At 41.6% G+C, this 27,373-nt stretch overlaps 1 protein-coding gene across 2 annotated transcripts in view; it reads left to right on the top strand.

Moving 5' to 3' along the window:
• COL5A3 (collagen type V alpha 3 chain) overlaps window positions 1-27,373 on the top strand; it is a 180,499-nt gene that overhangs the window by 25,888 nt on the left and 127,238 nt on the right. For both annotated transcript variants that reach the window (XM_067463950.1, XM_060763835.2), the window contains exons 2-4: window positions 15,821-15,988; window positions 17,692-17,905; window positions 22,067-22,229. In XM_067463950.1, the coding sequence (XP_067320051.1) occupies window positions 15,821-15,988; window positions 17,692-17,905; window positions 22,067-22,229 (545 nt within the window). The remainder of the gene's footprint in view (window positions 1-15,820; window positions 15,989-17,691; window positions 17,906-22,066; window positions 22,230-27,373) is intronic.

The raw sequence follows: 27,373 nt of genomic DNA, 5'->3' as shown, positions 1-27,373 counted from the left end.
GGGTGCGAGGGGAGAAGATCTAAACTAGAAAGGGGCAGAAATCTATTTCAAGTTTGAAAAACAGTAGTTGAATTGAATTGGATTTTTGTCTTGCAACCTGATTAAGTGGTGCACCACCAGGAGTAATTCCTTCCTTTAATGGGCCAAAAAAGAGCAATCTGGAGAGTCTGAAAGGGTCAAGTTTTGAAAAAAAGTCCCAAAAAATCCCAACATCCTAGTGGGTGCACTTTGCCCACCGTGGGAGTGGACACTACTGGGATAGATTGATCTACAGTGTGAGCTGATATAAAGTAATCACATTCTTAAAAGACTCACTCTGCATACATTTGTCACACATATATTTTAGTTTTGATTTGTGTTATTATTTCTACCCCACCTTTTCCCCCATTTGGGACTCAGAGAAGCTTAAAACAAATTAACAAAATTATCTTTAAAAATTAACATGATGCAAAAGCTAAAATTGGATTAAACAATCAGGCAATTAAAACCACATTCATCATCATTAGACATGTTGAGCCCCCAGTAGCACAGTGGGTTAAACCCCTGTGCCAGCAGGACTGAAGACTGACATGTCACAGGTTCAAATCCAGAGAGAGGCGGATGAGCTCCCTCTATCAGCTCCAGCTCCTCATGTGGGGACATGAGAGAAGCCTCCCACAAGGATGATAAAACATCAAATTATCCAGGCGTCCCTTGGGCAACGTCCTTGCAGACGGCCAATTCTCTCACACCAGAAGCGACTTGCAGTTTCTCAAGTCACTCCTGACACAACAAAAAAAAATTAGACATGTTTTCAGGCATATGCAATAGCACAACAAATAGCAAGATCCAGCACATTGTTTCGGTGAGATGGGCCTTATGCTTTCTTCTCTCCAAATGGCTTTGGAAGCAGCTTACTTATTTCTCAGTAATGAATTCTGCAGTTTAATTATTTATTGCCCAGAGCAGCATTTCCTTTTGTTTCCTTTAAACTTGCTCCTGATCGATACAAATACTTACCATTTATACAGCACTTAAGGGTGTTTAAAGTGCTTTGCCTATTTTATCTTCCTGAATCTTATCCCCTTTGCTACACCCGCTCTCAATATACTTCCAAATGCACCACGCAGAACTGCTGGTTACGGCAGGATAGATCTGTCAAGCTACTCATCCAGAAAGAGCTGTAACATGCCCTGAGCATGTATATGAATAGTTATGAGATTTGCACCTTAATCCTATGCATCTTTCCTCAGGGTGATTCCAGACAAGGCTTTTAGTGAGCAGTCATCATACCTTGTTTATACAGTTTTAGAGATTCTGGATGATATCATCATTCCCTTTGTGTTGTCAAAGAATTTCATGGCTGGAATCACTGGGTTGCTGTGAGCTTTCCGGGCCATTTGGCTATGTTCCAGAAGCATTTTCTCCTGACATTTCATCCACATCTATGGCAGGCATCCTCAGAGGTTGTGAGGTATATTGGAAACTAGACAAGGGAGGTTTATATATCTGTTGAAGATCCAAGGTGGGAGGAAGAACTTTCGTCTGTTGGAGACAAGTGTGAATGTTGTAATTATTTGCATTGCAAAGTCTTGGAGTTTCAAGGCATAGCTGACTCCTGCCTGGGGGAATCCTTTGTTGGGAGGTGTTAGCTGGCCCTGATTGTTTCATGTCTGGAATTCCCCTTTTTTCAGAGGGTTGTTTTTTATTTACTGTCCTTGTTTTAGAGGTTTTTTTAAAGTACTGGTAGCCAGATTTTGTTCACTTTCATGGTTTCCTCCTTTCTGTTGAAATTGACAATCACTATGTCAGACTACACATTGAAATGTTCTCATACTGTAGTAAATTTGTTAAAGAAGAAAAGAATGGTATAACAGTGTCATGGGGCACAAATAGAAGCTGTTGTCTTTCGAGAACATGGTTAATGTGTTGAAGATTTTCTCTTTTATTCCACTCTTCTTTTGACAATTTACAAGTTAACACATTTTTAGCAGCTGTGCAAATCTGACGCCATTGTGTTATTCCATGCAATCTTGTTGTGTAGACAGTTTCACAACATTCCACGGGTTTCACTGGGCATTCACAAGTGAAATCTGTGGTACGTACAGCTGTTTGTCACCAAGCTTGTTTAGAAAGAAATGATCTTCTGGCCCTGTGTTGCAGAATACTTCTTAAAAACAATGTTTAAAAATTGTCATTTACAAAAACTAACCATACACACATGCTCAAATGGTACTGGAAAACATCAGATTTAAAATGTCAGAAGAAAAATGGATGTTGAAACCATTGAGGATGTAGGAGGAAGGGACAGAAAAAAAAGCTGCCCAAGAGCTATATAGTGCCAACCATATGCAGAGAGCACAGTTGTTATTTATAGTTGTGCCAGTAGCTTTCAGCACAAGGAACTGTCTAATAATAACAAATAATAATAAACTTTAGTTATACCCCACCACCATCTCCCCGAAGGGACTCGGGACGGCTAACATGAGGCCAAGCCCAAGAATTACAATGAAGCAAAATAAAATACATATAACAGACAATAACATCAAATAAAATGCTAAACAATAACAGAATAATACAATAAAACAATAACAATAACATAATGACACAAAATATGAAGTGAAAAAAGAATTAAAAGCGAGCTGGGCCAAATGCAAAGGATAAAATTATAAAACCCCTGGATGAGATAGATAAATAGAGTGGTAAATCTAGTGGGAGACTAGGGTGGGAAAAACAATGGGCTCAATCTTCACCGAGGGATGAGATAAAGTGCATTAGAAGGACAAGTTTGTACTGGGATGGACATGGTATGGAGATTTGGGGATTTCTTGTTCATTCCTCAAAAGCACACTGGAAAACCCAAGTTTTTGGACTTTTCCTAAAGTCTGACACGGTGGGCGCTTTCCTGATCTTCCTGGGTAGCGAGTTCCAGAGCTGGAGGTCCACCATGGAGAAGGCCTTATGCCTTGTCTCCACCAAACGTGCCTGTGACAGATGTGGGAGTGAGAGGCTAGATTTGTTGAGTCAAACATATTCCCAATTTAGTTTATTTAGGATAACAGAGTGAAGGGAACTACGCTAACAATTGGCCTTTCACATTTGCAGGTTTAGCCTTTGGAGGGTTGATTATTTACAGATTTTATTAATATTGTCTCTCTAGGAATCTAAGTTCTCCAGTGCACGCCATATGGTGGAGGTTAACCGTAGAGTTGCATTGGAGAACCTAGAGCAATACCCTCTCAGGTTATTCTAATAGCTGTTTTTATTGATGGCTATTCCACTTTTGTGGGGTGCATGCACCCCTAACCCCAGTGCATCTGGAGGGTTAACTGTGTATTGGTCAAATTGACTTTTTTTTGTTTTAAACTGAAGGGGAATCTTTGGCTCTCCAGATACATTACACTTCAACTTCTATTAACTTCAACCATCAGAATCAATAATTATTATGATTGAGGACAAAAGGTTCCTCACCCTGTTCTTAAGACAAAGAACAGGTATTGTTACAAATCACAGCACAACCCTTTACATATCTACTTAGAAGTAAGCTGAGTTCAGTGGGACTTTCCCCCAGGTAAGTGAGTAAGTGCATAATTACAGCTTCAGAAATGTAACTAATTATATTTGTTTTATCATGACAGAATCCACTCTAAACATCTGCTAGCTCACTTCCAATGCATAGGCATAATGCCTTTCCATCCCTGATGACTGATTATTTATTTTTTGTGTTTCATTTAACCCACATTTCACTCACTGGCCTGACAACACACCTCCATACTCACTGGTCTTATGGGCACCGAACTACCGAAAATATGGAAAACTTCAAATAATAAAATTTTATTTTTTTTACCTGAGAGAATAATTGGCTGATGGCCTTATCACACAGGTCACCCTGCATGCTGCTCTGGCACAGAAACATTTTTCCCATCATATAGCGGAAGCGTCACCCAAACCAGGTAGAAGCGTGTTGGCTCCATTAAAGCCAATGCAACACAGGAAGGCTCCCTTGTTAGGAAGGAAGCATCCAATGATGCTTCTACTCCTGGCTGGAGATGAGGCCTACACCAGAAGTCACATGATGTTATGTGATGGCAAGCATGGGGCTCTATCTCCGAAGCAGACTGGAAGCATCCTAGGATGCTTGATTTGGTCAATGTGATGAGGTCCTAAGAATATCTACCTTCTCCAGTATCACTCTATGTTCAACTTCAATTAGTCCATACTGGAGGGCCTAGAGATTCCTAGGCCCCTTGTACCCTGCCATATAAACTAGATCAGGGGTCCTCAAACTAAGGCCTGGGGGCTGGATATGGCTCTCCAAGGTAATTTACCCGTCCCTCACACAGGGTTAACCTAAGTCTGAACCGACTTGAAAGCATACAACAACAACAATCCTATCTCATCAGCCAAAAGCAGGCCCATGCTTTCCATTGAATTACTAATAAGTTTAGATTTGTTAAAATTGTTCTTCATTTGAATTATTGTATTGTTTTTAAGTGGTTTTTGCACTACAAATAAGATATGTGCAGTACGCATTAGAATTCATTCATGTATTTTCAAATTATAATCCGTCCCTCCAACAGTTTGAGGGACTGTGACCTGGCCCTCTCTTTAAAAAGTTTGAGGACCTCTGATCTAGATTATCAAATATGGTAATCCACATTATCTGCTTTGAACTGGATTACATGAGTCTACATTGCCATATAATCCAGTTCAAAGCAGATAATCTGAATTTTATATGACAGTGTACAAGGGGCCTAAGATAAGTGTTCTTTCTAGGAATTCCTTGGTTTTCCATATGACTGTATGATCAGCCGGCGGCAGAAGTTGACAACAGAATTGCAATTGTGGACCTAAAGATTTCTAGAGATAAGTCTTTAATTGAATCCATGAACAATCAACTCCTTGAAAGCCAAATTCACCAGTATGGAGGGCTTTTTTTTTGTCATGTCAGGAGTGACTTGAGAAACTTGCAAGTCACTTCTGGTGTGAGAGAATTGGCCGTCTGCAAGGACGTTGCCCAGGGGATGCCCGGATGATTTGATGTTTTTATCATCCTTGTGGGTGGCTTCTCTCATGTCCCCACATGAGGAGCTGGAGTTGATAGAGGGAGCTCATCTGCCTCTCCCCAGATTCGAATCTGTGACCTGTCGGTCTTCAGTCCTGCCGGCACAGGGGTTTAACCCACTGCGCCACCGGGGGCTCCAGTATGGAGGGCTGACTGTATATGTTCCTGCTCTTCCCAACATAGACTTTCACAAAAGCCCTGTGAGGTAGGCCAACTGAAAGACAGTATTTTTGATGGCTTAGTGGCTATTTGAACCTAACAGCCCTTAGCCCAGCACTCTAACTGCTACACAGTGCTTTGATTACAAAGAAATGAAACCTTTTCTAACTATCCCAAACCTAAGTACATGCCCATTTTCTGAAATTATTATAGCACTGTTTGGAGCCTTCTTTAGTGTAGGAATCCAGATGCACTAGGCAGACTCCATGACATTTACAGCCCACTCAGCATGGAGCCTAACTGGTATTTATGGGTTTGATTTCTGACCAATCATCCCACAGCATGCCTGATGAGAATTGAAGGTTGCTCTGAAAGACAATGTCATTTTTCTTCTAGCATCACAAAGACTCTGGTGAGAAGTTTCCGAGCCCCCTCCCCACTTGTGTGCTTCCTTCTCACAGTTTTTGGGTGTGCACACGCGTGAGAAATTATGTCATGTGAGTCAGAACAGAGCTCATCGATTTTGGCCGTGGCAACTGCCACAAACAGAGACATATTTTTTCCCCTGAAAAAATGTGCTTTCAGGATTGCATATGCTCAAGCAGCCAAGATCTGTGAGCTCTTGGCTTTCATGGAATGAACACACACACACAAACACACTCACACAGAGAAAACAGCTGGAAGGACTGGCGAAATCCTTTAGCCTGCCCTCCCTTGGGCTTGTGATGTGAAATTTTGTACAACTCTTGTTTATTGTTAAGGAGGGTGGAAATCTTTATTCCTTTTTGTTTGTGTTTGGAACTCAGAAACACAGAACTTCTTTATCTGAGCTTACTTTCACATGAATAAAGGCAAACCGTATCAAGGCTTAGTTTGGGAGGCATGTGTGAAACTTGGAGGCAGAATTCCATTTCCAACTCTGAGTAGCAGAATTTCTTGAGAAATATTGCTAAGATTTTGGTTAATATCCTCAATCCTTCTCCCCAATGTTTTTGCACATGCACAATTCAATCACATACTGGGTCATGATCTTTGCAGCCTAAATAGCTGAAGAAACAGATGTTTCACACATCTGTTTATCAAATCATTCAGGGACAGATTGTATACCTGTTGCTATTGTGCTGAATAAGAAGAGAAGTAGCAATGGTACCTTCTTCTATCCTTCACAGTTCTGTCCTTCTGCATTGTCTTCTTATGATGCAACCCCAAAGCCTTTCTGGTCTATAGCAGATGGGGAGGAAAGAATGAGCAAGACGATCCATGGGATGGAGCAGGAGGTGTATAGCAGCTGCAGCTGTCAAGTTATTCATGGCATCTAGACAACCTGGAAAGAAGGGTGGGGAGGAAATCAATTATCTTGGAGCCTCTATGAAATTATGCATTTTGTACAACATCAATTCCATAGTCTTTCTGCCTTGATTTTATTCCCATGAGATCTTGTTTGCTTTGTATGCTAGCAGTGAAGCAACGTTTCTTCCTGTGGGAAGCAAATGATCCCTGGGAAAAGAAGAATTGGCTTTGTTCATAGGAGCAAATCGAACCACTCACTTTCTCTTCTCTCCTCCCAAATTGAATGGGACAACAATCGAAAGGAATGCCATACAGTGAATATATGTTATATCCAGACTGATTCAGAAGGTCAGAATGTTCCCCAAATTGAATGTTTCCAGTTTTATTTTAGACATCCATACACATTTTCTTTATCCCAGAATATTTTATTTCAGCTGCAGATATGACAAGAGACTTTTATACCAGCTCCACGGGTTGATTTACTTTAACCTAGTATAAAATTAGAAGGAAAGGGGACGGGACCTGGGACTTTTCAATCAGGCCATGTAAGTCCCTTTGACCAATCACTTCTCACTTAGCTTACACTGGAGTCTTTTTCACAGTACACAATTATAGTACTTAATTGTGTGACTTCATCCCATGAGATCCTGGAATTTGTGATTTTCTGAAGTACAGTAGTTAGATTTCTCTACCAGAGAAATGTAATACCTCATCAAACTACAATCTCTGGATTCTGTCTGTGAAGTGATATCAAAGTATGATAGCTGTGTAGTGTGAAAGAGATCTTACATATTAGCAAAAGAATGTAATGTCACATATTTGAAATTTGGAAAAGTTTATTTATTTTTGATTTTATTTACTATATTTCTTTCCCTCACTTCCTTCATTTGATCTCACTGGGGAGGGAGTTCCACAGCCAAGGTGCCACCACTGAGAAGGCCCTGTCCCTCGACCCCACCAATCACACCTGCGAAGGTGGTGGGACTGAGAGTAAGACCCCCCCGACATATCTTAATGCTCAAATGGGTTCATAAAGGGAGATAAGTTTGTTTTGCGATCACAAAATCCAGTGTCTGCAGCTAGATTATCTATCTATCGTGCTGTCTGGGGAAATCTGCTAGTGTCCAAAAGTAACTTTTCTGAGCTCTATCCAGCTCTTGCTAATGTACAAGATAGAGTTCTGTTTTAGTCCTATTGGATCTTATTACTCATTCACATGTTTAGATTATGATCACTCTCCCTTAAGTGTTCCTTACTGTTTGTTTGTACCTCCTAAAACTGGCACTCTGTATAATCCAAATGCCGATGCTGTTTGGACAACAGTGTTGGTGTTATTTACAGAAGGACAAGGGATTACTTGCAGATGCTCTCTGCTCTCAAGACTGCATTGTTATAGACAGTTCAGTGTTCTTGTATGGATGGCAGGAAAAAGACACCATTCTTTCCTTGCTTCCCCAGCTCCCAGGCTGAGTTGCCATTCCAGGACATCCATATGGAAATCCCATTGAAGGCTTTGCATGGATTAAGGAATGGGAATGAAGGTGGGGGAGAAGAGACACTGAGTCCAGAGGGAACATCTTCATACGGAAATGGGATCTTAGGACTAGGTCAAAGGAGCATGAGAGACAGAACAGAGATGCAGCTTCTCTAGGGGCCGAGATGCTTCATGGTTCCCACCCCACTCCTGCAGTGTTGGGAACAGAATAAAAGATTTGGTGGATAGAATAGCAGGAGGAGCCTCTTATCCGCTGAACTCCTGGAAATTAAAGAACTCACCCTAGTTCTCAAAAGAGGGGCCCATTCTGCAACCCAGCCAAGATAAAGGGAGAATAAATCTCTCGGAAGCCTTTTTCTCCCCCTTTCCCAGGAAGGTATTCTCAGACCTGAGATAGGTATGCATGTGGCGCCTCCAGTACTGTTGCTTCAAGGTCCCAAGATCATGTTATGACTGGTCTCCATAAGTCAAGCCAAGCATTTTTTTAAAAAAGTGAGATTTTTCAAGTAAACTGTATTCTTCTTCAGCGTGCCAAGCATAGCTTGGTCCCTACATGAGGGCAAATAATGATAACTTCCCCCTTCCCCAGTTGCTCACACTACAGTTTACACAACCACAATGCCTGACTTGGGGAAGATAGAGGGGGAAGCAATGCCCCCCCCCCTTAAGAATAAGAGAACCTGGAGCTTAAGTTGCTTGGTGGATATAGTAGGCCTGGGTAACAACGGAAAAATTTGTTTCTAAAATCGATTCGTTTTTTGGGGTTTTTTTGCGTTTCGATATTTAAAAGAATTCCGAAATTTTTCTTTTAAAAAGTTCGATATTTACGAAATTTTGTAAATGTTAAAAAAATTACGAAACATTAACGAAACAAATACGAAACAATAACGAATCGATTCGTTAATGGCGGACACGACCGCGCAATACGCTAAAAAACCTCCAAATGGGACAGGGGGAACTTCTGAAGCTTCCCCCTCCCTCTGTTGTTGACTGTTGGTATGATATTATATTTTTTTTCACTAATTAAACAAAAAACAACTATAAAACTTGCCCCAGACATGCGGAAATAATAACGAAGCGACCTCAAACCGATAACGAAACGAATACATAACGAATCCGAAGCATTTACGAAATGAATTTAAAAATTCGTTTCGTTTTTAAGTTGCTCCAGAATGGTTCGTTATTGCTTCGTTATAAAAAAAAATTAATGAATTTTTAACGAATTACGAATTAACGAAATGAAACCGCCCAGCCCTAGGATATAGTCCTTCATTAATTCCTGCTTGTCATTTCTCATTGCACTCTGCACATACTCAAATGCATTATCTTTCAAAATGGTACTTTCTATGTCCAAACTGAAACCCAGTGTTCAGAAGAGATCATGCAGCTGAGACCTGGCGGTAGTGCATCAGAAGTTGAGAGACTGAAACACTAAATATATCTTTTTAATGGTTTCCTAATTCTACCTGAGAGAAGGCACCTTATTCTCTGGTGGCACCTAGATCAGTTTGCACATGTAGGCTAGTTGAAACTGGAAGAAATATAACAATACATCTAAAAAGAGTTGGTTTTTTTTGTGATACCTTCTCTGTTCCCATAGAACTTCACTTTTGCTCTTATGTCCCTACTCCTACTGCAGTACGATACAGCCATAACAATCTTAGATTGGGTTGAAGAAGGTCCTATCCTAGGCTGAATGTCTCCAGTGCCTGAGAAGATGTGTTCAGATATTGGACAAATAGGAAAAGAGTCAGAGATGCAAATGCTTGTTGTCTCAGACATATTAGCCTGTACATTTTCTAGGATTTTGGCCACAGCTCTGTGAACCAGGGTGTAGACTTGGATGGCTTAGGGCCAAGACCAAGAATGATGGTGAGGAGGGCATTCAAGATCAAACATATGTTGTGTTAGTTCTATGACAACTGCCAATGTTGGGAGCACCCACAGGTTGGGAAGACAGCCAAAGCTTGATAGAATTGCTTGGCACAACAGGGAAACGAAGGCTGTGGCAGGATTGACTCCAGCACCAAGCATGGGCAGGCTTCTTGTCATTCACTGGTGCAGACCAGAAACCCAGGGTGCTCATTAGTCATCCTTGTGTTCTCAGTGGTCTGGAGATCTCTTTGTGCTTCCAGGGAAAAAGTTTGGGGAATCACTGTGAGTAATTTATTTCAGCTCACTGTAGAGCAAAAAGCTTAAAAATAACTGAAATATTGTGATTTTGATACCCTTAAGATTTAAAATTCACAGTTTTAATTATATAAATATAGGGATTAGAACATAGAAAGCTACTTTTGAAAAAGGCACAGTTCCAATTTCAGTCAGATCTCTCTCTCTCTCTCTCTCTCTGTCTGTCTGTCTGTCTATCTATCTATCTATCTATCTATCTATCTATCTATCTATGCTTACATCCTCTGATGCTTCATTCATTATAATCATTGGCTGTGACCGCTACGGTGAAAGGAAGAGTGTCCAGAAAAGCAACTTTTTCATGGTGTTGAAATAGTATTCAGACACAAGGTAATTTGTGGTTATGGTTCTACTTTTAAAACCTATTCATTTAAAAATACACTTTTTGCAGTTTATTTTTTTAAAAGATGAGAATATTACAAGATACTGGCTTGTGATACAAAGTACACCTCAGCAGTAAATTGATATAACCTTGTAACTAGTAATTTAAGCAAAATTGTTGTTACTTCCCAATAGGAGTGACATGTTATTATCCTTTATTAAGTCACCATTGTGTTGAATGACAGCCAGGTTGTTAACTGGTGCTCCTTACAGGGAGTGGTCAACCCTTCTGTTTAAGGAGCTCCATTGGCTGCCGTTCATTTACCTGTCTCAGTTCAAGGTGCAGGTACTTACCTACAAAGCCCTAAATGGTTTGGGACCCACCTACCTGCGTGACCGCATCTCTGTGTATGAACCCACACGATCTCTTCGATCATCTGGAGAGGCCCTGCTCACGCTCCCACAACCATTGCAAGCCCCTCGACTCTGGAACTCACTCCCCAAGGACACTCCCCATGCCCCAACTCTGGCAGCCTTTAGGAGAAGCCTGAAAACGTGGTTGTTTCAATGTGCCTTCCCAGAATAAGGAAACTCCCAGCAATATGTCCCTAAACGCACTTTAGTAGTGATCTAGGTTTGTCTGCACATTTCATCCCTCTCCAAAATTTCTATCCCAGTTATATGTCACCTTGTCATGCCCAGCATTATTTTTTAATTTTTAATTATTACATTTGGCCCAGCCATAGGTTTTTAAACGCGTTGTGTTATTGTTAATGTATATTGCTTATTTTCTGCCTATGAGTTTATTTATTGTTTTGTATTACTGTTGCTATTGTTTATTGGTGTATTGTGGGCTCGGCCTCATGTAAGCAGCACTGAGTCCCTTGGGGAGATGGTAGCGGGGTACAAATAAAGTTATTATTATTATTATTATTATTATTATTATTATTATTGAAATTTAGACCCCATTTACACTGCCCGATATCCTAGGACCTAATCCCAAATTATTTCCTTTAAACTGGTCTATATGAGTCTCCACTGACAGATAACCTGGTATAAGAAGATAATCTAGGAGGAGATCTGAGGATATTGGGGCAGTGTGGAAGGGGGCTAAGTCATGGACTAGTTATTGCAAAATTTAATTGCAATGATTATACTAACTAGGAATGTGTAAGAAATTGCTTTTATTAGTTGCAACCAGAAAATAACTTAAGCACAATTACATTCACTTCCCAAAGAGAGTGATGTTATCCTTCTGATGCCATGGTTGTTATTATGCAACTTTGGGTCCAAACTGCCCTGGATACAGCCCTTTTGGAGTCTAGGCAGCCCACCAGCCAACAGTGGATGACAGGGATCCTCAAACTAAGGCTCAGGGGCTGAATACAGCGCTCCAAGGTCATTTACCCGGCTAACACTCCGGGTCAACATAAGTCTGAAACGACTTGAAAGCACACAACAACTACAACCATCCTATCTCATCGGGCAAAAGCAGGCCCACACTTCCCATTGAAATACTAATAAGTTTATATTTGTTAAAATTGTTCTTCATTTTAATTATTGTACTGTTTTAAGTGTTTTTTGCACTACAAATAAAATATGTGCAGGGTGTATAGGAATTCATTCATTTTTTTTTTCAAATTATAATCCAGCCCTCCAACAGTTTGAGGGACTGTGACCTGGTCCTCTGTTTAAAAAGTTTGAGGACCCCTGGTGTATGAGTTACTTATCCTGCTGGAGGTTGCTGTTTCACTGTCCCAAAGCAGCTCCCAGGCAAAGACTTGCTGGTGAAATTACTTCTAGTGAAGTCACAATGGGATGCTCAGCCATGTGATCATCAAGTGCCATTGAAGCAAGATTCTGCTGGGCAGTTGCTTGGGCCTGTTTTTGACTGATGACACAGAGGTAGGACTTTCTGATGTGTAGTCGTTGGATCATCCCTGATCCAGCTGTATACATCCTAAAAACACCGGGTCACTCTGGAACTTCTTGGAAGCTCCAGAGTAATCCGATGGATTAATAACTGGAAGCAGCTCTTCTTTTGAAGAATGGCTGCTGAAGTTGTGTTTCATTTGACCCTTATAGACATAGGATTCATCATGTATTAGTGGTTGCAGAATTGAATTTTTACTACAGAAAAATTATTTGTAACTTTTGCTTCTGAGTCCCAAAAGAGGCATTGACTCGCCCTCAGTTTGTGATGCTGGAGAGAAATATCAACTTATGAGATCTTACTTTTAAAAATGGAACTAAAATAACTTTTATTCCTCGAGGACTTCCAAAGATTTCTTAGATTAATTGTGGACAGTGCTTACTCAAATTAGCTACTCCTTGTTGTCGTCGTCATTGTTTTGCAATGAAATGAGACAAAGGCGGAGACCTTTCTCACACTCCACCTGACCCCACCTCATTCCATACATCCAAGGTTTGGAATGGAGTTTCTATTATTGGTTACAGCTGGGGTGCTGTTCTAGATTAAGTCATCCCTATGACAAGCATGACATTATTCTGCTCGATTCCACTGTTTCTTGAAATTTGAAGGCATGTTGCCACATGGCATCTTTTTGGGATCATACACGATTTTTCCATTCAGCTGCCTTCCCCACACACAAGACATGTGAACCTTCTGTTGAGGCTAGGCAGCCCATCTGCACAGCAGACAAAGATGTTGGAAGAGTTGGAGTGGGTGCTGTGATGGTTTATTCCTATGCTGCCAAGTGAAGCGAGTTCTCTCCCTAGTCTTGATACGACTTGCTTGGAGACAGCCAGTTTTGGGCTTTAGTGGGCAGTTTCACCACCCTTCATTAAAGCTACCTTACATTGTCCTTCAGGATTTTGAAGGCAAATGGTGCAAACACTAGGACAAACACTGCTTGTCTCTCTTCTTGATGATGAAGTTTCAGAATACCTGTACCCCGAGCAGGCCCGTAGCCAGGATTTCGATTCGGGGGGGGGGGGGCTGAGTTTGTTTCGGGGGGGGGGGCTGAGTCCGAGTGAAAGAGGGTCTACCCTAGCAAACCTTTTGTATCGTTACCCCAATACCCCCATGCATATGGGATATATTGAGTAGGGTGATCAGATCATGATATGAATAAACATAACAGTTTAAATAATGCACCAGTAAGGCCTTTTCGTGAACCACCATGAGGATTTCGGGGGGGGGGGGGCTGAAGCCCCCCAAGCCCCCCCTGGCTACATGCCTGACTCCGAGTAAAGGAATATAGATAGGATTTGCCTTCATCTCCATGTCTTCCAAAAAGAAACTTCCCTCTCAATATTTGCCTCGAACATGTGAGCATTTGGAAAAATGGTCTGAAGAGAACAAAGCAATTCTGTACAAAACCAACATGGATGTCCCTGTTATGAATAATTGCATTTTTTCCTTCCAACAATTGCCCTAATTACCAACCCATGTTTCTATTTGGATACATATGTATGCTTTTAATTTGTAAACACCATTCTCCTAGCCAAAAACTCACCAGTAGATTACTTAAACTTTAAACAATAGTCCAACTAAACCCATATTTTACAAAAGTAAAAATAGCAACAACACACAATTCTGTTAAATACACAAACACTTAAAACAATGGAAAACGCCTTAAAATGCAATTTAAAATAAAACCACAGCACACTACATACAAAATACACTTCTTCCTTCATAGATTAAGGGCCAAAGTCTTGCTGGCAGAAAGGGAATAGAAGTGGGACTGATTGGAAATGAGTTCAATAGATTGGGACCTCTTCTACACTGCCAAACACATCCAGATTATCTGCTTTGAACTGGATTATATGGTAGTGTAGACTCATGTAATCCAATTCAAAGCAGGCTGAAAAAGTGATACAAGGTTCTTCATTGTGAATATCCATGGGTGTTTCCCCACCAGTGTTATAAAACAGAGGTAATTCTCAGAGTTGTTTTTGCAGAATTCTGGGAAATGTAGTTCATGTAATGTAGTTATCTGCTTTAATAGTCTGAATTATATAGCAATGTAGAAGGGCCTTGGGATTGGGAACTGAGAAGGCTAATTACCATGACCTTGTCAAATATGTCTATTTTGCTGTTTTGGTACTACACCGACTGCTCTCCTTCTGCCTTTTAAGATAAAATGCCTCATTTCCAAAGGAACCGGAAGAACAGTTAACTTTCCAAATTGGTAAATGCCCCACAGAACTTCATTTTTTGGAACCAGGGAGGAACTTTAAACCATTTCCAGTTTTTTCTTCTTTTTTTGTAGTATCCTGAAGTATTTCTGGGTGAGAAAGATAGCCCTCATATCCATCAAAGTTGTCTACTTTTTTGTGTAGACTTTCAATCACCTTCCTTGTAGAAAATCTTGTATAGCAGGACTAGACAATGTGTTGAAAGTGATTTGCTTTGTCCTCCATAAGATTTTTTCCCCTCCCCAGTGAAATTTTCCTTCAGCTCCCAAATTTCTGTAATTGCTGAAAGTGCGACATTGAAAATAGTTTACATTAGAACTTTTATATTTGCTCTGTTCTCATCCCCTTGTCTTTCTCTTTTCTCTTGTATGTCTAAACTCTACTTATTAATTATCAAAGGAAGTTTTAAATTACTGTAATGAGGACTGAAAGAATATTTCATTAGGTGCAGTAGAATTCATCTTTAACCTCTCCCCCCTAAAAAAGCTTCACCCTTGCATGTATATCATAAATTTGTTGCCCTGTGAATTAGTTGGATGAAGCAGTTTTTGCAAGCTTCAACCATTCAAAAACATTTGTGTGTCTCCTAGGAGAAAAATGGACTATCCAGAATGGGCTTTCTTCTTCTTTCTTCACTGGGATGTTGTTTTACGATTTGGAAATAATAATGATAATAATAATAATAATACGCTTTAGTTATATTCCGCTCTATCTTCTGAGGGGAGTCAGAGCAGATTACAACATACACAGACAGGCAAACATTCAATACAGTGAAATAACAATGACACACAAATATACAGAATATATTTCATCTCCATCTTCTGGAGATGGTGCTCAACTCTGGCCATAGGGAGGTGGTCTTTCTCCATTTCCAAGCTGAGGAGCCTGTTTTCCATAGACACCTCCTGGTTGTGTTACCAGCATGGCTGCATGGGCACCTTTTATTACCTTCCTGCTGAAGTGGTACCTATTGATCTACTTACATTTGCATGTTTTCGAACTACTAGTTTGGCAAGAGATAGGGCTAACAGCAGGAGCTCACCCTGACCAGCAGCTTCAAAATACTGACCTTTAGATCAGCAGATTCAACAGTTCAATGGTTTAACCTATTGTGCCACCGCAGACTCATAATGACTGTTTGTCCTGTGCTTCTCTTCCAGATGGCTTTGTGGATGTGCTCCAGGCATTTGGTGTGCAAGAGGGCAAGAATGGTGTCTCCATTGCTGCTGGAATCTGCACTCAGAGGAATGGATCTGAAGAAAGTGACCTGGCCTTCCGCCTGGAGAATCAGACACATTTCAGTGCCCCCACTAAACAGCTCTTTCCTGGTAATGGGCGGGGAGGATATCCCAAAGAAGGCGGGGGTGGCAGCATTACCAATGGGTAGAGGGGCCCTGAATCTCCTGAGATGTTTGGCACATACAAGTTCTTCAGTTAGATGCATTCTGAAGATATAGTCTGTGTACAAGATGGAAGGTCTGAATGCTAACACTCATGTGATGATACAACAGAATAAAATGGAAACCTAGGACTACCTGTTCCTACTGAGTTTGTAAGCCAGAATTGGAAGTTATTTTGGAGTGCTGGAATCCTGTTGTGCCATCACACTGGTATAAATCCTATTATGTAAGAGATTTCACCTTTTTTGGAGGTTGCACAAGATGGTATCCCATCTAGAATTTCACTGGCTTATTAAACCACATAGACCAATGTGCAAGGGAATTCAATATGTGTCATTTTGACAGTGGATAGGGAAATGAAACTGGATCAACTGTTATACACTGAAAAAGAATATGGTTGAGTGCCACTTAAATAGCCAGTGAATGGAATATCAGTATTGTATTGTAACTCCTAGAACCCCCGCTAAAGAATGGCTAGAATTTCCCACAAATAATTGCTACATAAAGAGCCCCCGTTGGCACAATGGGTTAAACCCTTGTGCCAGCAGGACTGCTGACCAAAAGATCAGTGGTGTGAATCCAGGAAACAGTGTGAGCTCCCATCCATCAGCTCCAGCTTCTTATGCAGGGACATGAGAGAAGCCTCCCACAGGATGGTAAAACATCCAGGCATCTCCTGGGCAACGTCCTTGCAGACGACCAATTCTCTCACACCAGAAGGGACTTGCAGTTTCTCAAGTCACTCCTGACATGGAAAAAAAAGGGCTACTGGCCAAGTTTGTTGATATACCACAGATTGAACCTGAGGGATCACAGAGCTTATTTCTGCTTTTGCCATTCCATTAAAGCAAAATTTGCCCAGGGATAAGGCAAGTTCAGCTAAATGATTCTCTCCCCCTCTCTCTTAAGTCTCATTTCTATATTTATTTAATTGTGCTAGTTTTCATCTAGTTTGGTCTTCAGATACTGCACAGTATGCTAGGTTTTAGAGATGTCTACTAAAACATTGCCTTTGATATGTTGCAATCTGTCTTAGGTCTGGGATAGTTAACAACAGCCCTGCAGATGCCGTTAGAGTACAACTCCCACCAGCCTTAACGTTAGTCTAAACCAGCTTAGCCAATGGTGAGGAATGGTAGTAGTTACAGTTCAGTAGCATCTGAAGAGCACTTCTGGCTTTAATGAAGAAGAGCATTCAGTCTCTTCTCATCCCTACTTTCACCACACACTTCTGTTGCTTTGAGCTAATTTAATAACCATGGAGACTTAACATTAAAAGGGGAGGCTTTGTGAACATTGAATATTTGATTTATGGTGCAGAATCACAACTGCAGAGTATATCCAGTTCATAGTAACTTTCAGAACCTAGAAGATGGCAACAGAGGCTCCTTCTACACTGCCATATAAATTCCAGGTTATCTACTTTGAACTGGATTATATGGCAGTATAGGTTCATATAATCCAGTTCAAAGCAGACAATGTGGATTATCTGCTTTGATAATCTAGATTATATGGCAGTGTAGAAGGGGTCAGAGAGGGAGAGGAAATTGTATGGGTTGTATTCTGAGAGACGCTTGATAGGTTCTTGGCTGCTGTCTGTCTACAACATATTCCTCCTCTCTGCCTCACAGATGGATCCTTCCCAGTGGACTTCTCAGTACTGGCTACACTGCGAGCACTCAAAGGGAGCCAGTCCTTCCTGCTCTCTGTGTATGATGTGCGGGGTGTCCAACAGCTAGGTGTAGAGATTGGGCGTTCTCCAGTCTTCCTATATGAAGACCAACTTGGACAACCAGCACCTGAGGACTACCCTCACTTCCGACGAGTCAACTTGGCCGATGGCAAGTGAGTTGGGATCAGGGTGGGGAGGGTGAGAAGAAATATCTGGGTGTTATTACTGGGCATAACAGACACACAAATGTGAAGGACAAAGGGTAACCCAAAGAGACAGAAGTACTCCCACTAAATAGATTTTGTGTTGTTATTCTGCCTTTTCCCTCTTTAACAGACTTCTTTTTCTGGTACAAGAAAGATGGAAGAAGTAATCATACAAGTACCCAAATCTCTTCACGTAATCATAGTTACATGGAGAAAAAGAATATCTGTCAAACCACTTTAACTCCATGGTGTACTATATATTTAGAGAAAGCTTAAAGCGATTTGACAAAAACATAATTTCCCAGGTGCATTCTTTTGTTAGGAAGAAGAAAAAAAATCTGTCCTGCTGGAATTGTTAATCATTTAGATTTTGTAGGTTATCGAAGAGTTACAGTCCCCACCACAACCACAGCTTCAAAATTGCTGAACAATAGGAGAATGAATAAACAAACATTTGTCAGACTCATACCAACTTCTTCTGTCTTGATCTCCACTCCCAATCTCTTTTCAACCCCATATAACCAGTTTCTCAGATACTTGGCCCCTTTTTGCCCAGATTTGCACGAGATGTGATGAAAACCATGAGAAGTCAGGGCCCTTCCAGACAGGTCCTATATCCCAGAATCTGATTCCAAGTTTTCTGCTTTAAACTGGATTATGTGAGTCCAAACTGCCAGATAATCTGGGATAAACAGAACACCTGGGGTCAGGTCCTGCGATATAGGGCCTGTCTGGAAGGGCCCCTAGTCTCCATCCTTGGTGCCTACAATAGCTGCACGTTGTTTTGCTTCAATGATTACTTATCAACAATTCCATCACATTGTGTTGCCCATTTGGACTTCACAATTCAAGATATATCTGGAAAAATATTTCACTGCCAGGGTTGGTTTTTTGCCACCATCAACATTTGGTGGCAAATAATGCCACTGACTTAATTGGGAGCCACAATCCACACATACATACACACACCCAAATATAAGTAAGCATTTGAAACTGAAGTGCATGCTTGCTTGGTTGATAAAGATTTTTTTCGATGTGGTTTTTATGTTCAGTAGCAAACTGCTATACATGTTTTAGGTACTTTTATTTTTTCTTGAATCACCACTGAAATGCCACTGCATGATGTGCTCTGAGTTTCAGCAGCCTTTTTGTAGGAGGGATTTAGATATTGCTAGAGGTATTGGGACTTACCTGCTGTCCACCTCATAGTATAGTACCATGTTTGGTCATATCAGATGGTAGTTCAGCCATCCATTTTCATGGATGCCTTTGGTCAATCTTCTGTCTCCCTTATGCTGCTTATCTTGCTTCTTCAGGTTGCTGGGAGGATAAATTAGACATGACTCCTTTAGTATTGCAGAATAGTTTAATGACTGCTGCCCTTCAAGCCTCAGAGTAACTGCATTAGTTCAAATCAATCAGTCTAAGGGAGTGCTATAATGGATTCTTTGTTAGAACTTGCATCATGGAGGCCAGTGTTTAACTATCCATTCATGCATAATAAATGCCATGGGGTGGTCTTAGGCACGTCTCTTTCTAGCTTAATCTACTCCATATGATGAATGGGACAGCCTCTTATGTACTTTGGCAAATTCTTTGAAAAAGAGATGGGACACACCTGTTCTATAAGAGGTAAATGATGGAAGACAAATATGAACATTCAACACAGGGTTCCTATAACCTCCTTGGCTCATATCCTCAGCTTCAGACTTTCAGCTTATTTCATAACAGCAACATCTAAACCAAGTCCTGTTCTTTTCATGGTCACTCCAAGCTTTCTTAATGTTGAATTAGAATGACATATGAAGATAATGTCAGACTTAGATCTTCAGATGTAAGCTGTTGCTCCTAACTTTTCACATTGGGGAAGGAGCAGTGTTGCAGAAGAACAGGGTTTGCATGGTTGAAATTAGGACTTTGTGTCAGCAAATACATAGTACCATCTTCTGCCATCGTCCTTTGGGCTCTTTTGTTCTTTCTCAGGTTAGCTACTGTCTCCACAGTAGCTTCCTGGAGGAATTAGCTTTTCTGGGAACAATTATTTAATTATGTTTAACTATTTATTTTTAACATTTCTATGATTAATTCATTTTTAATGTTTATATGCATTAGTTTTAATTCACACATTGTTATAGTTTTCGTTCTAGCCACTTTGTCTTCTTTGGTAGAGAAAAGGTGGGGGTATAAATACATATAATACAATAATAATATATTTTTATGAACTTATGATGATGTAAAGTCTTATAGAGTGACTTGATCTTGAATGTATATGTGTATATGTCTTCAGTTTACCTATCTACTTGTGGTGACCCTCATAGGATTTTCTTAAGCAAGGAATATTTTGGTTTACCACTTCCTTTTAAGACCCATTAATTTAAAAATAAGACTTGTTCCTCATGGAGATGAGGAACACTAGGACTCTTTTGTGGAAATGGACTAACAGAGTTGCTTACAATGTATTGTCGAAGGCTTTCATGGCCGGAATCACTCAGTTCTTGTGGTTTTTTTCGGGCTATATGGCCATGTTCTAGAGGCATTTCTCCTGACGTCAGGAGAAATGCCTCTAGAACATGGCCATATAGCCCGAAAAAACCCACAAGAACTGAGAGTTGCTTACGTTTTTGGATTTGGCATAGGTATGGCAGCTTGTACTTCCAAATTTACAACCAATGCATGGAATGTGGGAGGTTTACCCAAAGGGGACCCAGTGGTTCCCAACCTTTGGTCCTCCAGGTGTTTTGGACTTAATCTCCCACAATTCCCAATAGCTGGTAAAGCTGGCTGGAATTTCTGGGAGTTGAAATCCAAAACAACTGGAAGACCAAAGGTTGGGAACCACTGCAGTCTACTCTCCCCTTTTCCCTGTCTCCCAGAAACTCCTCCCAAGCTTATGTGACTGAATTTAGTTCTCATCTTACAGCCTGATCAGAAAAAAGGCAATTGAGGTGAAAAAGTATGAAAGGGAATAGCAAGGAAGGGGAAGTGGCAAGGCTCAACAGTCTTGCCATCCCTCCCTTGAAACTGTCCTCTTTACTTTACCACTTTTTCAGGCTTTGGTCTGGTCACTATCAAACATAGTTCCATTCTTCCTTGAATCTCCTGTTCCTTGCCCCCCATATTGTCTTGCCCCCCATACCCTCTAGCCTTCTTCAGCTCCCTCACACTGGGTGACCAATTGCAAAGATGAACTGCGTTCATGCACTCAGGGTTACCAGATTGGGTCCAAAAACAGGGCTTCTGTAACATTAATTCTGAAAACAAAAGACAGTGTTCCCTCATTTATTGTGGGTGTTACGTTCCAGGACCACCCATGAAAATATGCAAAGTAGGGGCGCTATATTTATTTTAATATTTATACATCATTTTAGTAGTTATACATTATTTTAAGTCTTTACAAACCCTCCTCACACATGTAAACACTACATAACCCTTTTCCTTTACCTTCAGTCACTTTAGCTGAGCAACAACTTTTAGAAAGCGCTCAACTTCCATTGAGCATATATAAGAAGCGTTCATGCATGCATGTGCAGTCTAACCCTCGTGCTTCCTTTTTTGCCTCTGCTGCGAGTCCCCCAATAAATGACTCTGGAGCCACTTCCAGGACCACAGTAGTGCAGTAGGCCACACTTCAAGATCAGCAGGCCTTCTCTGCCACACCTCAGTCCCGGCCCACATACCACCCTCCCTTTCTGAGGCCCATTGGCCTCAGAAAGAAAAAAAAACCCCGCAAAACAGCAAGTCCGTAAAAAGCAAACCACGAAGTAGTGAGGGATTACTGTATCTCAGACCAGCATGCTTTTTCCCTCATTGATGGAGTGGTGTGGGAGATGGAATATAGGAGCATTGATTTCTTGACTTCAGATTTGGAAGCTGAGGAAAGATAGGCACCTCTATCTCCTCTGATGAGCTTTATTGGTACCTCATCCTACACCAAGGTCTAGCAAGAGTTCAATTTATACAAGTCCCATTCCAGATCTGATCTCACACCCCACAATTTATTGTATAAAAGAGACTTAAAAAGTGTAATGTATCATCTGGACTTAGTGCTTAGTGTCCTATTTCGTTGAGCTTTCCTTTCCCACCTAATGTAACCTAAGTGCCTGAGTTGCTGTCTCCATTTCCTGGCAGGTGGCATCGCATTGCTTTGAGTGTGAAAGGTGAAAATGTGTCTTTAAGTGTTGACTGTGAGGACCCTCTAATCCTGCCCCTGAAACGAAGTACGCAGCCTGTTGTCAGTGTCGAGGGAATCACTTTGCTTGGGGCTCGGCGGCCAGATGAAGATGTTTTTGAGGTAAGGATGAACATTTAGAAATCTCAAATTCTTTTGTCTTCTTCTCCCTATTCCAGTGGTTCCTAACCTTTTTTTAACCAGGGGCCACTTTGACCAGGAACCACTTGAACAGGGGCCACTTTGACCAGAGACCATTCTCCAACATTAGTACCAAAAGGGTTACAAATCGGTTTTTGGTCAACTTTAGTTTCGGTTTGGTTAATTGGGGTGCTGATTCAGAAAATAGCATTGGATAGACCACATCAGCTCTAGTTTCTGATGCAGAATATATGTCATCCAGTAGTTGCCATCTGCTTGCCCACAGAAAACCATATTTAATAATCTAGTGCTAATATGGTAGTAGTAATCTTTTGTGGATAGTCAGCCTCTCCCCTCTTGACATCCCTGTTGCCGCAGAACTATAAGCGGGTTTCATGACACCAGCTCTTGTTTTGAGGCAACTGTGCAGTAATGGTGAGGACGGGGACCATATTTCCATTCTTGTGGACCACAAGTTGGGAACCTCTGCTCTGTTTACATCTGGAGTATTTGTTACTGGTTATACTGTAGCCAAGTTCAACCTATCTTGCATGATTATTTCAGGAATAAAGTGGGGAAGAAAGTTGGAATGTACATATAATTTACATATAAGTCACCTTGAGTCCCCAGGGTAAAGAAAGGCAGGTTATAAATATAGTAAATAAATAAATATAAAAATAAGTAAAGTATAAAGGATCATTCCGTATACCCATCTATAAAGAGACTATCAGGCATCCAGATTCCTAAAATGTAGCTATTAAAGTCTTCCTGTCATGGCCAAATTGTGTGGTAAGAGAAACTGTGTGTAATAGAAAGGTCAGTGGAGATTTCTGGAAGACTGAAAATGACTTTGGTTTTGGTTATTAGAAAGAATAGGGTATTAGAAGAAGGTGTTGAGTGGACATTTTGGCAAGAGAGGCATAAATAATGTGTGTATAAACCCCTGAAAGAAAAAATCGAAAGTCACTTGTTTTTCCTTCTCCTTCCCCCGCCCCTCTGCTTCTTTTGGAATTGTATTCATTATTTTTTATTTGATAATGTTTCTGTTTCTTACTTTTTCTTTTTTTCCTAATCTTTGTAGTTTCATTACATTTTAATATTTTTGATAAAAATATTGTTATAATGAATTTTGTTGTAGGATTTCCTTATCCACCCCTAAGGCAAGTCTACCATAGGCTTTTCTTGGTAAAAATTTTAAGAGGAAATTTCCATGACTGAGTGGGGATTTGGTCCTTGATCTCCTGAAGTTGTAGTTTAACACTCAAGCCTCTTGTCCACATGGTCTTTCAAAAAAAAAAAAAAAGCCTGAATGCAAGTCTCACCAAATAGAAGATCTTATGATGGCACCAACATCAGGGCTTGGATAGCTCACTTTTGGACTGTGGCTTCCAGATTCGTACAGCCAACACAACCATTGGGCATTCTGGAAGTTGTAGTCAAAAGAAATAGCATTTTCCTCATTTGAACCAGCCTTCTCTCTTATAAGAGCACTGACTCCTAATTTCACTGGTTGCCCCCCTCCCTGTATACCTGGCATGAGTTTGGGGAGCTGGCAGAACCCAGGTGCCCTCTGCTGCCCTAATAGCTACCCTGATCCCCTGGGAAAGAGAAACAGATGTCAGAAGGCCATAGAAAACCAGTGACGTGCATTTCCCTCTGCTTCCAATCTTTCCTTTCTGGTGCATGCTGCTGTGTGATTGAAGGAACTCAGGGGAAAGTGCCTTTGTATGTCTGTAGTGGCAATCAGGATTTATGGAGAGGCTTTTTCTTATGGAAATGGAATTGGACTGTGTTGCAGGCAGGGCAGCAGACAGACAGGATTGAGTAGGTGGTCTTGCAAAGGGGAAGCAGTACTCCAAGTTTCTTGGAATAAATTAACCCCTTCCTAGTAAGAACGTCTATAGCATCTTATGTTTGTGACAGTGCAAATTTTGAAAGCAGTTGTAATGAAGTGTCATGATTCATTTGTTCACAATTCAGCTACTTCAGAATGTTCACCATCAGTTTTCTGTGAAGAAGGAGAACTTGTCAATTTGCTTAGACTCTTTAAAAAGGAAAAACAAACACAACTCCACTTACAAAAATTATGGCCAGACTAATGACAAGGGAACCAAGAAGGGACAGAACAAAAATAGCGTATTTCTATCTTCAACAACGTAGTTCCACCTTCATCAAATTCAGTCTGGTGCACTGTGGATGAATTGTCACCTTGTCGTGGTGAGGGGGCTTGCATGTGCCAATGAACCTGTGGGTGCAACCACTGGAGTCATACACTACCAAGAGGGGCCACAGGGGAGGTTCCAGACCAAGCACAATCCGAAGGCTCAAAGACCTCAGCGGTGGAGCAGACGGAGGATAACATACGTAGGACATGTTACAATGGCTGTGAAGGCGGAAGAAGGCTGCAACAAATTGAGAAGCCACAGTCGTCGTGTTAACCATGCCACTGGATGGGATCTCACTCCGTGAAGACTGTGTGTTGATCAGCTGTGCACTGACCTCCGCACATTAAAAAAACCCATGCACAGACATCTTCCAAGAAAAATAAAAACAAACCAACAGACACCACATCTGGAAGACAATCATCGTCAAGCTATGAGGGATCGCCTAACTGCTCTTGAAGATGTTTTAGAGCATATTTCCCATCAATCCAAGACCATGGGTTTGGGATGACGAGGTTGCAGCCAGTTGGCAGCCAACTAAGAATCAGAGGTCTGAGGAAAGGGGGAGGAAAGAAGAAGGCTGTAAGAAGAGGCAGAGCAACTGGGTCAATGGTCCTATGGAAATATACAGTTCTGTACTACAGAATTGCAATACTTACATGCCCTTCCATTAACTGCTACCAATAGTCTTCTGAGGAGAACAGCCCAGATTTTACTCCAGGGACTGGTTTCTCAATACAACAAAGGTCTCCCCCCCAGCCCTGCATTCTTTCCACTGGCACAAAATGTCAGAGGGCACAAGGGTCTTTGAAGGCATTTGTACTGGGCCCTGGGGGTGTTGGCCATGAACAAGCACCTCTTGTTGTAGCACTTGCGAGACCTTTGGCCTGGGGCCATCTGCTGCTAGGGAGTTGGGTGATGGCATAGGACAGCCAGAGCTTGGGCAGACTAGTTTGGGAACTCTTAGGTGAGCCCTCCTCTCTTGTGAACAGTGATAAAAAGTTGGTGTCAACAGGGCTTCTTTTGCCTCTGTTGGTTTTGGGAATAGAGGTAGGAATTTGGAGGTATATTCTCAAGCTAGGCTTATATGATTTCTTTTTATCATGTGTCTCCCCATCATCCACTTTCCTGCTTGCTGCAAGAAATGCAGTTTAAACCCTCAAGAAGCAGAACTGAGTTATCTAAGTGAAAGCATCAGCAAGCCTGAGCTGGAGGCGGTGGGGCATGTGGCTCTAGAAATGTCACAATGCAAGTGCGGGAAGGACTATAATTTTCATAGGCAATTGTTACTCCACATTGTGCCAAATTCAGTTACTGTTAAACAAAAGATCATTGTGGGACTCTCTCTTCTGTTCCTCCAGCACTGTACAAGCCATTCTGCAGAGCCATTCTGCTCATTGCAACATTTATTTATTTATTTATTTGCTTCATTTTTATACCGCATTTTTCAGCCCTTAACAGGCGACTCAATGCGGTTTACAGTGCAATTAAAACACAACAATACAACAACAGGATCGACAACGTCGATCCACAACAATTAACAATCAGACAGGACAAATTAACAAACAACATATATAACGCCTCAATTGAAATCAGATCCGTTCTCATAGTCGTTGTGCCGTTCCTATGTTTCATTTACCGTCTTCCTTAATTAGTTGCATTGCTTAGCCAAACGCTTGTTCGTAAAGCCAAGTCTTGACCATTCTCCGAAACGTCAGCAGCGAGGGTGCCTGTCTGATGTCTGCCGGCAAGGCATTCCATAGCCGAGGGGCCACCACTGAGAAGGCCCTGTCTCTCGTCCCCGCCAAGCGCGCCTGTGACGCAGGCGGGATCGAGAGCAGGGCCTCCCCAGACAATCTTAATGTTCTAGTCGGTTCATAGGTGGAGATGCGTTCGGAGAGGTAAGCAGGGCCAGAACCGTTTAGGGCTTTATAGGCTAAAGCCAGCACCTTGAATTGTGCCCGGTAGCGGATTGGCAGCCAGTGGAGCTGGCTCAGCAGAGGAGTGGTGTGCTCCCTGAGTGCCGCTCCCATTAGCAACCTGGCTGCCAAGCGCTGGACCATCTGAAGCTTCCGGGCAGTCTTCAAGGGCAACCCCACGTAGAGCGCGTTGCAGTAATCAATCCGGGATGTAACCAGAGCGTGGACCACCGTGGCCAAATCAGACTTCCCAAGGTACGGGCGCAGCTGGCGCACGAGTTTGAGTTGTGCAAATGCTCCCCTGGACACCGCCGAAACCTGGGGTTCCAAGCTTAACGAAGAGTCCAGGATCACACCCAAGCTGCGAACCTGCGTCTTCAGGGGGAGTGTAACCCCGTCCAACACAGGCTGTAACCCTATACCCTGTTCGGCCTTTCGACTGACCAGGAGTGCCTCTGTCTTATCTGGATTCAATTTCAATTTGTTCGCCCTCATCCAGTCCGATACAGCGGCCAAGCAACGGTTCAGGACCTGAACAGCCTCCTTAGTAGTAGGTGGGAGTGACAGAGTTGGACGTCATCTGCGTACAGATAACACCGCACCCCGAAACTCCGGATGATCTCTCCCAACGGCTTCATGTAGATGTTAAATAACATGTGGGACAATATTGAGCTGGAATTATACTGGTATTTTCTGGTAGCAAACACTAAATATGGATGGCATCTTGAAATGTGCAGTGGATGTGCCAGTGATTCCTTTGCACTCAGCCTGTAGTCACTGCATCTGTCCTTCAAATTTCTTTCATTGTATGATACAGCAATACTAAGTGGTGGGCAAAAACAAGTTTAGGTGTCTGAAATTACTCTAATTTCAGGGTGAACATGCATCAATTCTTTCCATTTGCTTCATTTCAAAGAGGGCCAGTCCCAACTGAAATTGTTCTGAGTATGCATTTGTTTGAGACTGTGAGAGGAAAAGCTTCCAACATAAAAACCAGGATGCATGAAGTCAAGTAACATTGGAGTGCAAAAGTTATTAATGAAGA

This window comes from Anolis sagrei, chromosome 2, assembly GCF_037176765.1.
Source record: "Anolis sagrei isolate rAnoSag1 chromosome 2, rAnoSag1.mat, whole genome shotgun sequence".
NCBI lineage: Eukaryota > Metazoa > Chordata > Lepidosauria > Squamata > Dactyloidae > Anolis > Anolis sagrei.
This window is presented reverse-complemented; position numbering and strand designations above follow the sequence as displayed.